This window comes from Myripristis murdjan, chromosome 18 (genome assembly GCF_902150065.1).
Source record: "Myripristis murdjan chromosome 18, fMyrMur1.1, whole genome shotgun sequence".
NCBI lineage: Eukaryota > Metazoa > Chordata > Actinopteri > Holocentriformes > Holocentridae > Myripristis > Myripristis murdjan.
Window position 1 is genome coordinate 16146494 of NC_043997.1, and position 14561 is coordinate 16161054.

The 14561-nt window shown below is 39.2% G+C and overlaps 1 protein-coding gene across 7 annotated transcripts in view; it reads right to left on the minus strand.

The window, feature by feature from the left end:
• The window catches only part of LOC115376344 (ELAV like neuron-specific RNA binding protein 2), a 175809-nt gene that overhangs the window by 17528 nt on the left and 143720 nt on the right, over nucleotides 1-14561 (minus strand). For 4 of the 7 annotated variants that reach the window (XM_030075861.1, XM_030075859.1, XM_030075863.1 and 1 more), the window contains 2 exons: nucleotides 3947-4038; nucleotides 2389-2632 (listed from right to left, as the gene is read on the minus strand). In XM_030075861.1, the coding sequence (XP_029931721.1) occupies nucleotides 2389-2632; nucleotides 3947-4038 (336 nt within the window). The remainder of the gene's footprint in view (nucleotides 1-2388; nucleotides 2633-3946; nucleotides 4039-14561) is intronic. The other 3 variants (XM_030075860.1, XM_030075864.1, XM_030075865.1) reach the window with 2 other exon arrangements.

Sequence of the window (14561 nt, forward strand, 5' to 3'; positions counted from 1 at the left end):
CTGTACACTTGGACTGCACATCAACCACTATCTGTTATGTTGCAAGTCGAAGTTTATTTTGGAAGGACACTATGCAGATAATGAACAGAAATTGTTTGACTTTTTTTTTTTTTTTTTACTGCCAGAGTCAAAACTCTGTTACACAGAGCACAGGGAGACAAACACGTGATACGGATTAACAGGGAAAGTAGTCTGTATCTAAGACTGATCAACTGGTCACCAGTCATGGCTGATCGAGCAGAAAATTGTCCGATTCCGGTCAGTGGCCGATCGATTGATGTATCTCTAATCTTGTATGTTCATTTGATGAAAGCGGACTACCCTTGGATCTCAAAATATAAAGATGTTTAATTATAAAAAGGAAAACAGACTCAATTTTAGACGGCAAAAACAGCAAATAACCTTGTGCCCTCCAGCCTCCATTCATCAGCTCATATTACTGAGGCTGTGCATGTTTCAGGTCAAAATGCAAATGAAACAGATGCTTATTCCTCTTTAAAAAGGCTAGCAAGGCCCAGTCCCTCACTGTCAAACAGCGTTATAAGAAGCAGATGGAGAAAGGTCTAGGTAACCTTGACCAACGCAGCGAGCAGCAGCACTCCAGCAGCCTCAGCCATTATCTACCTGCTCACATCTGAGAGGCCATGTCAGCATGTGCCTCCAGCAGCTGCATCCCTCCCTTTAAAAACCACTTGAAGTCACATTTAAGTCTTCTACCAGCCCAAATATAAGCAACTTCATCACTGAATAGAAATTTAACTCTAGAATTCCCCCAACTCCGTAAAGAACCAAGAAAGACTGCCTCTTTCAATAAAAAGTACCTGTTCAGTAAGTACCTAGGGCTCATTTTTCACCTTTACCATCTTGGCGCAAAATTAAAAACACACTGCAAAATGAACCGTAGCTCGTCTTTTATTGGAGAAGATCAGATTTTCTGCTATGCTGGTTCCATAATGGTTCCAACTGGGAACGTAAACAAGTATAGGCGTATTTGGTTACCCATTTTAAAACTAGATAATGCTAACAAATACTTTAATATTGAGAATGTAACTATGAAAAACATTATATCCACTAAAGACAGAGGCAATATCAAACAAGTAGGGCAGCCACACTGACCCGTTTGTCTGTGTTTATTTCAGTTTAATTTCAACAACAGCCTTCTGTCAATCAGACAGGGTTGATCAAGTGCCAATTTCAATTTTTTCTAATGTTTTCAATAAATTCAATACAGTTTAACTTTTTTCTGGAGTGGCTAAATAGGCCGTGATTATTAGTCACCATCACCATTTGTCACATTTAGGCACTTAAGGTGTTCCTACATTTGTTTTAGTAGTGACAAACAGGCACTGCAGACTTTGATAAGGCATACAAGCCTCATCAAAGGACTACAAAAATAAAGACATGACAAAAAAGCCTGGTATCTGTTTGGGATTATTATAGTTTTTCCAGATTAGTTTTTTTTTTTTTTTTTTTTTTTTAATTTATAGTCTAATCTGTTTTTTTTTTTGTTTTGTTTTGTTTTTTTGGTTGTGTGTGGTTTTTTATGAACCTGGTCCATTATGAGCTGCACTCTTGGCATATCTTCTCTTTAGTGTCCTCCTTTGCCCACTATGTTCACAATCCATAAACAACACAACAGAAAGTCATCTGTCCTAAAGTGTATCCATTTTCAGGATCAGTGCAGCCACATTAGCAGGCCTTCATCTACTAACCACACACACACACACACACACACACACACACACACACACACACACACACACACACACACACACACACACACACACAGAAACAAACCTAATCAATCATCGCCACTGGAGCTACTTCACACAAGAAAGTGCAAAAACCAAGCAGTCGAAAAAGTAATCAAATACTTCAAGCCACTAGGCCCCAATTAAAAAAAAAAAAAAACAGATCAAGAAAACAGATACTGGCTACTAAATAACTTGCTATTTATGAGGATGACATCTAGTAAATGTACACAACCAGAGCCTTGTTTTGCTCCACTATTGGTTGAATTTCAAAATAAATGCCCTTGTGTTCACTCAGGGTAAAAATCAAAGTTCCATAATTCATGACACCAGAGATCAAAAGAGATCAAATACAGAGAGGGAATTCACATACTGTGCATGCATAAACAGAAAAAAAAGCTCATGACATGGACAATACTGCTGGTAGGGCCCCACTGATACACTAATCAAGGAGGAAAAAATTTAGTGTTAATATCTGAATTTTACTTAGAATTTTATAGGCCAAAAAATTGTGCAGAAATCTCAGTTTTACTGGAGAATAGTTTTCACATACCAATAAAAATGAGCACCAAGTATCTGTTGGGCCCTAACTAATAATCAGTAATGGCAACAGAAAGAGTTGCTGTCTGCACGTTACCTGTTATTTTGTCTCGCACAAGTTTACAGGACTCGATTTCACCGATGCTGCCGAACAAGCTCTTGAGCTCCTCCTGGGTCATATTTTGCGGTAGGTAGTTCACTATCAAGTTAGTTTTACTGTCCTCTATGCTCCCTGACTCTACAGGAGAGGAGCAGTTGTTTGAGATTGTGGAGGGACCGTTGCTTGTGTTGTTGCAAGTTGGCCCATTGGACAGCTGTGTTTCCATCGCGGCAATTACCTGCTAAAGAGACAGGAAAACTCAAGTCAGAACCACATGCTAATTAAAGATAACTGTCAAAACAGCAAGAGATAGTTAAAAAAGGACGCTCTTCACACACGGAGACACCGTTTTGTTGGAAAACTTATTCTGTTGACAGTATTATATGTTTAATTCAGCCTCAATGCAAAATATCATTGTATGCTGGGGAAGCCCCAAAGCACAAAATGAGTATAGAGTATTCACTGCACACAAAAAAAAGTCAACTTCAGACTGTTTTGTTTTGCGTTTACAGATTGAGAGTGCTGTCCTTCATCCAACTTATGTGTATCGCAGTTTGTGTGGGCCATAGGGCAACTCAAATCAATAATACATGTAATTATTGTAAATGGTTCAAATGTAATGAGCTGTGAAGCTGCAAATCTGGAGCTGGTGATTTGGAGCCCCCTCAAAACAATAAGGGATAAAGTATTCAGCTATACAAAATAGTGCTTTTTGTTTTGATACATGGCCAATGTGAAATGGTTCGACCGACCTGCTACCACAGGTAGAAAAAGAATGTACAAAAAAAAAAGAAACTGCTCACTGAATTCAATTTTGGCTGTGTGACTACAAAAACATGATTGTTACTTTTCTTGTTTCTAGGTAGACAGATGAAAATCTCAACTGTAATTTGTCAAAAAAAAACAAAACACTTGATAAAGCAGTATAAAAGCTGGCATGAGATTAAAAATATCTGTCAAGGTTAAATGTCGCAACCAAAGAAACAATTCATTCAGCAAAATACGCTAATCGAGAAAAGCAGAGCCTATAGCGGTACCAGTCTGCAGCCATCAGTACACTTACATCGAACAACAGCCTTGAGTAGTAAAGTATTTAAGATTAAAGCCGAAATCCTTCATGTTAAGGCAACCAGCAGCAAGTTAATGTATGAAGAGTCATCCTTTATTAACATATCCAGCAATGTGCAGAATGCAGGTCAGGTAAATCACACCACTACCCATAATATTCTTAGACCATCAATATTGAAAGATAATTTGTGCACGGAGGCCATACAGCCATAATTTGAAGTGTGATTCTATGAGGTAAACAGTTTTAGACCATACCAATACAGTCGCATAGCATATGAACGACTTGGGAGCTTTTCATACACAAAACCAACAAAGAAAAAAAAGGGGGAGAAAAAAAAAAGTGCCATAAATTCAAAATTGATCACGTGATTAATTTGATTTGAACGTCCAAACATGACTGCGAGCTAACATCATTGGTATGGCCTGAGCACTGAGACAATGAGCAGGCCTTCTGGCCAAATGAATTCAAAAAAGAAGTGCCACAGACCCCAGTCCAAGGCTCAGCCGCCCACGAACCACTTCTAAGCAGAGAAGCCACATCGCACAGTCTGACTGCCATGATAGTTTTGTCGATGCCGTCTGCAAATGTGGACACAAAAAGTACTTCATGTTAGATCAACAAGAACAAAAGCAACAGTCAGTGGTGATCACATGTCATTGTTGGGGGGTGTGGGGAGGGTTGGCTTTTTTTTTGGAACTGGCTGTCCATGCAGATTGGCTTATACCAGGGAGAGGCAAAAGGCATTGTTTCACTTTGTCACAATTCATCTTCAGCAAGGAGCAAACAGCATAACCAAGGAATGTGGAAATGTTCAGTCAAGAAAGAAACCTGGCCACAAGAACAGGGACAATAAGCATGAGGAATGGCAATTAGTATAATGGATGGGGTTGCTTCACAGGGATGTGTCCACTGAAATTGGACAACACAAATCAATTAGTCTGCTCACATCCAGCAGATAAAGCGACTGCTTCCAATGACATCTTGCCAATCTTAAAACCATGTTAAACACACACAAAACACTAGCTATTTAATCCGTGTATATATGAACCTCAAACAAAGCATTAATCTATTTTCCTCCAGATATCTTAACATATGGACACCTATGGTCCTCCAAAATGACAGCCTGGATACATGAAATGCTCTCATCGTGAGAAGCAACAGCTTTCCTACGAAACATTTGAGCAACCACAACAGTTAAAACAGCAAATTACACCTGAGTTAAATCACCACAACAAACACAGTAAACATAAGCCACCATAGTTAAATAGCTATTCAATTATGTTGCTATAGCAGCAAATCTAGGCTGCCTATCTGATGGAAAATCTTACTACAACCGATCAACATGCCGCCACTTTGTTGGCCAACACTGTGGACCAACAGGACATTTTGTAATACACCACGTTCACAAGCCAATCACAACATGTTACCATTCAAATTTCCAACACTTCAACTGTCTACAGACCATCACAGAGTAATCCAGCATTTATTAATGTTTGCTTTCTTGGAAGAACAGACTGCTTTAGGCACATTTGCTATAATGGCTTCAAATTGTTCAATATTAAGGGTAATAAAGGTGAATACACATAAATGGCTGCAACCCACTCCTTTAAGTACAAAAGCGCAAGACTGAATGTTGCCACTGGCAACAGCCTGACAATGAAATCCATAGTTACATTTGAAAACTTTGGTTGCTTCAGTTTGGTTGAAAGCAAATGCTTAAGGCTTAATGAATTGTTTACAATCTTTTACTTACACAGCAGGGACATGATGGTTTACTTATTTACCTCTGTTAAAATAATTACACAAACAGTTTTGTTTATTACACATTAAAGCTGTATCCCACTTCCCACACTTCACTCCAATCAGAAAAAAAAAACATCTTGTATAGGTGAGACTGATATTTTGCATAGGCTGAATGGTCTCTTGCTCTAGCCTAGATACCATTTATTTGTTATGATAAACTTTAATATTATTTAGTGTATTCATTTCCTTATGCAACTCCTTTTTTAAATTCATCTCTATATTTGTTGGCCACTTTGAGACTGTAACTGTGATTAAGGGTTCTAAATAAACATGAACTGGACCTTGACCACATGAACTTCTGTCCTCATCCACTCTATGTATTGCACGATGCAGCAATATGAATATGAACTGAATGAAATTAGCCTGAGGTAAAGCAGAAACAGCTCAGGGTGGCAGGTAACACCAACTTCAAACTACAGGATTATTAATATTGGCTTTGGCACTGTGGCAAAGTTTAAAGGTGTTAATTTTCCTGCTGCTGCAGTCACTGCAGAGAAAATGTGTTTCCTATACAGTGCTGATATTTGAGCAGCCTGTCCAGGTAAATTAACATCCCACCAAGAAAATTTTTAGTGCTGGATTCATTACATGTGCCATGATGAATGAATTTAGTAGTTAAATGAGGACTGAAAGCTACCAAGTGCCAAAAGCATCTTAGTAACCTACAATGACCATAATTCATTTCACCCATGACACAGCGCACAGAGTGTTTACAACAAAGCTCAAAAAATCTGAATGCATTAGTAGTCAGCTGCTGTGTCAGTGCAATTTGCTTATGCTAGACAGACGTTTGTGCTTGGGGTAAAATAAAATAATAACAGATTGTGTTGTGGGCTTGATGAGTAAAATGTCTATTACAAGTTGTCAATCCCACCACTCTTTCCCCTGCCTCCACTGCTGCTGAAGCAAACTGACAACCTGTGGGAAACACTCACACAAGTCTGGAAATTTGATCAGTTACTTTGGTTTTTAGAATTGCAACGCTCCAGACAGTCAACATTTATGTCCCATCCTCGTTAGATAGTTACAGAGAACTGAAGAGCGTCTTTTTGAAAATTAAAGGTCACTCTACAAAAACAGACCTTTTCACCGACTCCTCTGAACCATCTGAAAATTGAGCTGTGAATAATATGATTGAAAATTTCCATCCATATTCCCCATCCGTATCTGTAGTGAGTGAGTTATTATTGTTCATTCTTTCCTAGCATCACTGTTTTTTTAGGCTTCAGAATAAAGGCTGTAGAGGAGAAAAAAAAACACCATCCAGCAACATCGTATTAGCACCCATGTGCTAATGGATGATTCAATGAACTTCCTAGAATGTCCCTCAACCAAGGTCAAAACCCACTGGCTATAAAGCTTCAACAAAAATAGAGAGCTAGTACCCTGCAGCAAAAAGCTCCCACTCCTACATACTGTAGTTGGGGCCTGTTACAGGATATAATATGGTTCATTCAGCTGAGATTTTTTTTTTTTCCCAAACAGGCCCACTGCAGTGCACATGAATGTCAAACGGCAAATAAATAGTGCATTGGGATGTTATGGCAACAACTGGAAGAATCAAAAACAAAATTGTCTGATGGCCCAGTGCCAAAGAAGCTAACTTGGGCCAGTTAACTGGTCTGGCCCAATTTGGGTCAGTGCAACAAAGTTTGTGGTAATACTATTCCCTGTGCAGTGGTAAGCCTGATTACTCCGACTCTCTTGCCTGCCACTGGCCCAGTTTCCTCTCTGTTGTGCTTTTTCTAACCACTTAGCTTGGACATCACCTCAGTTGATCAGGGTCTGGCTGCAGTTTCATTTGATGTGGGAGCAACAGCTTCCTTGGGTTGAAAATTTTGAAGTAATTTAGTCTGTCGTTTGCACGGTGCCCAGGAAGATTAACGACCACTTCCTGGAAGCTAATAGGGATTCAAATGAAAGAATAAAGAATTTTGTTTGTCAGCCATTTCAAAAGGATGATCATATGAGCTTATTTAAAAAAAAAAAAAAAAAAAAAAAGTACCAGTACCACAAGCATTTGATACCTACAGGTTACAGAATCACAAAGTCAATCACTGATCCTCATAGTCATAAAAATTAATGTACAAACCTACCAGTCATGCTTATTTCTATTCAACATTGGTTTTCGCTTCAGTTTCTTAAAATTATGCTTTTTAGTCCCGTTATTACAAAGTTCTAGTAAACTACAAAAACGTATGTGTTAGTACTGACTTAACATTTATGTTACACAATGCCTGCTCTATGCAATCAACATGTTTTTCCTATTGTTTCTTGTTTTTATTTCAAAAGAATGAATTTCAAGAATTTCGAGAATAAGACTACAGAGGTTGTATCGAGCTGGAATTTTGGGCCAAGCTTTACCATCCCCGTCTATTAAAGGCCCGGTGGGTCCCACTAAGGATGTCATGAGAACTGATACTTCAGTACCAATTCGATGCCAATAGTCCAAAAATACGCACCAAAGAAAAGACAAACACGTGAAAGACAGAACAGCAGCTCTGCCTCGGCTTGTCCAAAAGAAACACAGCAAGAGTCATGTGAGCAAGTATTTTGTGTCTGAGGTGGATGATCAGGGGATAAAAATGAATTCGCATCACAAAATATGCAAACGGTGCCATCAAAGTTTCCTGTTAAATAGTTTTTTATCTAATTATGTATAAGCCTACATATTATTTCCATATTTTTCTCACGTCTCTGCTGGATACTGCAATTGAAATTCTGTGATCTAAAAAGTTATTTAACCACAGTTGACTATTTTTTTTTTTAAATACTTGAAGGCTTATATACTTGAATGTTCCACAGATTTTAATGCTTCAATTGGTTTGCCAGTTTTTTAGTTGTTTTTTTTTGTTTTTTTTAACATACAATTGACGAGCAGGTTGGAATGCAAACTAAATTTTTGGACATGCAACTAAAATTCATACAGCATTCGTCAGCATTACACAAAACATTTCTACACAAAAACGAATGGCAGCAAAAGACTCCTCCACAAATAACTTGCCACAATGTCTGGTGGGTACAATATCTAAATATTTTCGAGGCAGAATGGTTAACATTTTTTTAATGCTCAAGCAAATGGACTGTAATTGAACACATGAAAATATACAAGAAATTATCCAATCCAAGTGCCAACACCAAAATCTGTGAATAGCTTAGTTTCAGTGCTCTCAAATTACATCACACGGCTTATCTGATTGGGGAAGTTAACTAATGATGGACAGATGGCTGACCCAATCACCTGCTGTGTTTCTGAAGACGCCCGTTGCTGGCACCAGTTTCTCCAAATGGTCTGAAATGTCAAATCTGAGTCAACTTATGTTGATACTAGCCACCGTCATAAGAACCTCTGAAGCTTTGTTTGATTCTGGGATTCAAACAGCTAGATTCATTTCTCATTGGCTTACTCACACTGCGTCTACTTTGATACACTGGCATTTAGCTAACGGGGAGAGCATTATGGAGAAAACAAAAACATATGGAGAGAAAGCTGGAGATGCCTCTGCTTGTGCTTGAAGATGATGATGATTAATAGCCTATTCTATAGCGATGGTGTAGCTGAACTTATTCAACAAAAGCACTCCAGACACTGACATACAGTACGACAGGGTTCATTTAACTGTTCAATCTGTACCACCCTGGAAAGCACCAGATAAGTACACTGCATCAAAAATGTGAAGCACAGAGTTTAGAGCAGACACACCTACTGCGACAAAACCATTGAAAAATTGGAAAAAAAAAAAGTGCAGCTGCATTCAAAAGGGCATCCTAGCTATAAGCTGTCAGCTACAGTGTTGGAGTCACATGCTACTTTTATCTGGAGTTGGATCACATTATTGAGCACACCACTGTGTCTGGTGGGTGGAGCAAATCTATCCGCCTGATGCTAGTATTTTCTCCTGTTTGATGGGTGGTGGGATTTAATTTGCCACCCTGCTCTGATTATGTAGAGACAGCCTTGAAAACTGGCACAATTTTAAGCAAACACCAGCATCAGCATCATCATTTAAAAACAAACACTATTATGCAAGCATAAGACCACGACTGTAAATGGGACCACGCTTCCTATAGGTGCCAGAGAAACCTGAGAACATATGAGCCTCTTGATCCCTGAGAGATAAAAATATAAATCTCTTTCCAACAGATGTCTCGATGTAGGCCAACAATTCTTTCACCATACCAAACCGTTGACAAGTTTTCTTAATAGTTTAACTTAAACAGATTAAAGACTTCCTGAATGTGCCAAGTACAGTTGACATCAAGTCTAAAAACACTTGCAGTGCGTTCCAGTGATGCAACGATGTGGGCCAGAACTTCACAGCTCAACTGAACTCTCCCGCTGCACTTTCCATCTGTTATTTGTCTCAGTCTGAAACCAGTAAGATTCTACAAAAAAAAAAAAAAAAAAAAAAAAAACTGAAGGTCTCTGTTACTGCTTCCACTTGTCAACTGTCTGCAGTTCAGTCGAGATGACAGAAAGGGCACAAGGACAGGAATTACAAGAACCTGAGTGAAATTCAGCCAAGACTATCACTTGCCAACACGACAACTCTGAAGAAATCTCAGCAAGTAGCTTCCCCCACGTGCAGAGAGAAAAGCAGATGATCACAATATAAACATAGCAGAGGAGAGCATATTGTTTTTCAGGAAAATGACTTGCTTCAATCTCCAATTCATATGTTTCACCTTTTCTTCTAAGTACAAAGTACAAACATTGGCTATTGTCCCGCTGGAGATGGTGCCACAAGGCAGAAATATTTCATTAGATAAACACTTGGAAGAGGAAGCTTGGCACGACGCCTCTCCCCAAAAATTTCAGTGAAGGCTTTCACTGTGTGCAGCCAGCCAGCAGCCTCCTCCTAGTGCTGGCATTTGAGTACGCAGCATCTTGTTCCCCTGGAGGCCTTGCCTCGCAGTTTTCGTCAGAAACCAGCCCCAGTTAAAGATCATGAGGTTCTTTTTTTGTTTTCCATCATTGCTAGGATAAACCCATCCACCTCCACAGTTTTACCCCACCGAGCAGGCTCCCTTTTAGGACTCATTAAAGTGTAGCATGTTTAGTTACTGGTACTCTCAGATCCCACTGCCTTCTCAAGAGGGGGAGGAGGGGAGAAAAGCCTTGCACGCAATGTTACTATGAAAAGAAACAATCTGTTGACGTGCACAACATCTCCAATTTAGGTAGCAAACGTCTCCATTTAAAACAAGATGAATGTTTTTGATGGCTGACAGGCTCTGAAGTTGTCAATACTGTCAGCGTGACCATGTGCAAATCACTAAATGGTCATATTAAACATGTCATAGCCGTCATATAGTAAGATCCATGTGGTATAGTCACTCAAACATTAAAGCGGGTACTGTACTTGTGTTTTGTGCCTTAGCTGTGTAATGCTTCAACTTCAGAATTCAGTGGTGGTGACAAGCTCTGTCTCAGTAGCGCACTGATTGTGTTAATTACATGAAAAACTGTTTAGAGGCAAGGCTTGACAGCTGATGAAAATCTACTGCACAAAAGTACAGCAGTAAATCAACTGTTAATAAGACCAATCACAAACAAATTATATTTCCTGTCCTCCACAAGGACTACTGGAGGTCAAAAATTCATGAGGCATGTGGCCTAAAACTAGGAATATCAAAAGCCCCTTTAGCTCTAAAATAACTAAATGAAGTGATGTGATTAACACAAAACTGCCATTGAGGAGAGACTTGACTTTCCTCATTTGGTTTTCCAGTTTATTCTAATTACAATAACAGGCTATCACACAATGTAAATTTACTCTAGTTGGAGAAACATAAGTGACCAGCATGCTTTCAAATATTTATTTTAAATGTAAGAAACGAAAAAGAAAAAAAAAAAAACACTGCATTGCACTTTGGTTGGATACGAACTGTTACAGGCAGGAAGAAAACAAAACCAAGATGACTCGCCACACCCTGATTTAGATAGAAGCAACAACAAATATCACATGTTCCTGCTGACCTGTGTGTGTACATATATAGAACAACATTAGAGAATTCCTTCAATACACTGATTCAGTGGCATACACCACTGACTGTGTCAGCAACACTACACAAGATGGCCCTACATGTAAAAAGTCACATATCGCCACTGCAGTCCTTAAGCCGAGTACATATTTGCTTTTATGGGACTTGGAAACCAATATAGGAAGTTGGTTTCCAAGTTTTTTTTTTTTTTTGGATAAACATTGTGAGAGTGATTTCCTGAGATTTCCTGAGTACATTTTTAGCATCTGGGCAAAAGTTAAATGTCACTTTCTTCTTTGACACATACTACATAAAAAGTGGGGCAAATACAGTTGACAATTTTTCATGATTGTGTATTAGATGAGGTATTCTTGTGCATTAGATGAGGTATTCAACTGGTCAACAAAATCCAAATTACTATGAGGTCAATTTCTTCGAATGGAGGAAAGCCCTACCTGAAACCAACAGTGAATGAGCCCAGTGTGTACCATCCTGACACTGTGCACATAAGTGAAGGCATAGCATTTCAACTACTAGTTCCTCTGAGAATTAAATTGGCCAAGTATGCGTGACAAGTTGCAGAGTGCAGAGCTCCAGAGTGCACACAATGACATGCATGGCCTGTCCTTGAGAATTAAAAACCCACAAAGTAACAGCTCAAAATACCTGAGCTGCCAACAAACGTGACTAGTCTAACCACATGCTATGACTGTATAAAGACAAGGCAAATGATCAACATACAGTCCTGTAAAATGTCCAAACACTGCTCTCCTACTGGGAAGAACACCGCTGGAGGTGTACTGATAGTATCTGTGGTATTGGAACTGAACAAGCTCCCAAGTAATTCTACTCAGATTGACAAATGAAGCAATCCTGATGAACATCAATCATTTTTGGTGCAACAAAACACCATTCAGACATGAGGAAAAATGTCAGTCAGTGATACCGAGTGCCATTTGTACCCACATAAGGGGTCTGGCAAGGAGAGGTGAAGCAGTCACAGTTAGAAATAATACCGGAAGTGATGCAATCCTACCTTCAAAATAAAAAAAGGGCAAAACGTGGCAAAAACACTGCAAATTTATTGCAAAATTGTGACCACAGGATGCTACTTTTATTATTCTGGCTAGCTTGCCACAAACATAAAAAATACTGGAATGTCACCATTTGTAAAGAAAGGAAAAAAAAAATGTTTTTCTCATTTTCTATGCTACTATTATCATCCTAATCTTTTATTTGACTGAGGAGAGTTAAACAATTTCAGAGCTTGTTTGGATCAAATAAGGCACCTGTTCCTGTAATTGTTTCATAATAGGCCAATACTAAGCACCAGGATTGAATGATAATTAAGTGGTACATTGACTGGGCTTGTGTCAGCCAAAATTCCTAAAGAACTCTGGTATCAGCACACCTCTAAATACAATAAAGAATGGGGTGTGACTCAAACCTAATATACTCTGGCCTTTACCAGTTGTCAGATGTTTGCCCATCTACTATCATTGCATGAAGAGGTGCATGACAATTTATTATACCTGGGAGGCTGAACGTGTGATGTTAAAGCTAGGTTTGACACTGGACATTGTGATGACAGTGCTCTAGAAATAGCTCTAATACTCTGTATAGGTGACGACGCTAAACAATAAATCATAACTATGTTAACGACAATGCAGTGATCATTCATTTTGTGCTGGGACTGGAATCAATGCTGCAGGTGTAGCTGATGCCTCAGCATCTACTACGCATTATCTGCTTGAGTCTCAGAAGACCACCTATGTTATCAATCTCTTCAATAAACGATTTGTGTTATGACTTTGGTACCTGTGACACACTGGCTGCTAAGGCCCAAAACATAAATCTAGGCTTAGATAAATGATCACATCATCTCTAACATTACTGAGGCCAGCAGCCTGAAATGTTGACAGACAAAGGACAAAGGCTGAATACTATTATAGCGTCTCAATACTGTTAGTTTATGGATAGTCTGACAAGCTTTTATGAAAAGGTGCACATTATACTGCAAAGAATAGAAAGCAGCATTAGTGGATGTATGACTAAATGAGACTAAAGACTAAATGCTGTAAGAACTATATAGAACATGGGATGTGTGAGATCTATAAGAGCCGCTGTGATACAGTGACAGGGTCCAAGGACACTGCGGTGCTGGCCTCCGGCGATGACCTGCGTACACACAAGAGGGAGGGACACCCTGTGGCCAGACAACATGGATAGATGGGGAAGAACAAGTCCTGCGCGCCACCCACAGACTAAGTCTCCACTGCAGAGGGAGAGTGGAGGGGGAGAAAGAGGGGGATGGGATGGAAGATTTGAGGAGGACAAAGCGGGCAGAACTGCCTTTTTTTCCAAGCTCAAGCCACCCCCTGTATAGTAACCCAGTTCCCTGACAGCCCAACACATTGCTGCACAGAACACACTGAAGTGGCCTTACCAAGTTCACTCACTTTCCTATATTTTAGTCGCTCTGTTAGCAGCCTTTATTTAGAAAGGCAAATGTCTGGGCTCAATAATACATCAAGACAACCACTTATCTCTGGCCCCTCATGGAGCAGAGGCTGCTGAAACTGTGGAAGGGGCAGGAACATTAAAAGGGGGAAATGCTAAGCTGAGCTTGCCAATCAGCAAACAGTTTTAAGTTCATATCTTCTGTCATTGCTACACCAACATTGGCATTCATATTAATACTGCCTGGTATCATTCCTAAAGCAGTTACTCCCTGTGAATGCCATTTGTACAAAGAAAAATCCACAATGCTGACCAATTCTGTTTAATATTAAAAATCGAATAGGATGACCTTTAACTAAATTAACACCAAATCTAAAACTGGTCAGTGCAACATTTGCCATTTCTGTAGATAAAGTATTTCAAGTTTTTATTTCAAGATACCAAAAAAAAGTACCAAAAAGCTTAACAGCGTTTGTGTCATCCTAGTCTCAAAGATTATATTACATTAGACTAATCCTTCATATTTCATACTTGTCCACAAACCGTGATTTTAAGTAAAGCAAAGACCTGAGGATGAATGTGCAAAAATCATATGCAACTATGTACAGTAATCGGCTAATAAAACTTGCAGTTTTGTGCTCCTCTGGCCAATGATGTTAAAACCAAAAAATAATCGGGAACAACATTCAAAGTAACATAAAAAGTGTATCACACCCTTACCCATGCAGTTAACACCCTTGCTCGTCTCTATTTGCCCATCTCCCGATCCCCACCGGACCACAGATGGCATGTGTGTCAGCAACCTCCTGGTAAATTAACTGGTCAGACTTTTAGCTGATTTGATACGTAATCT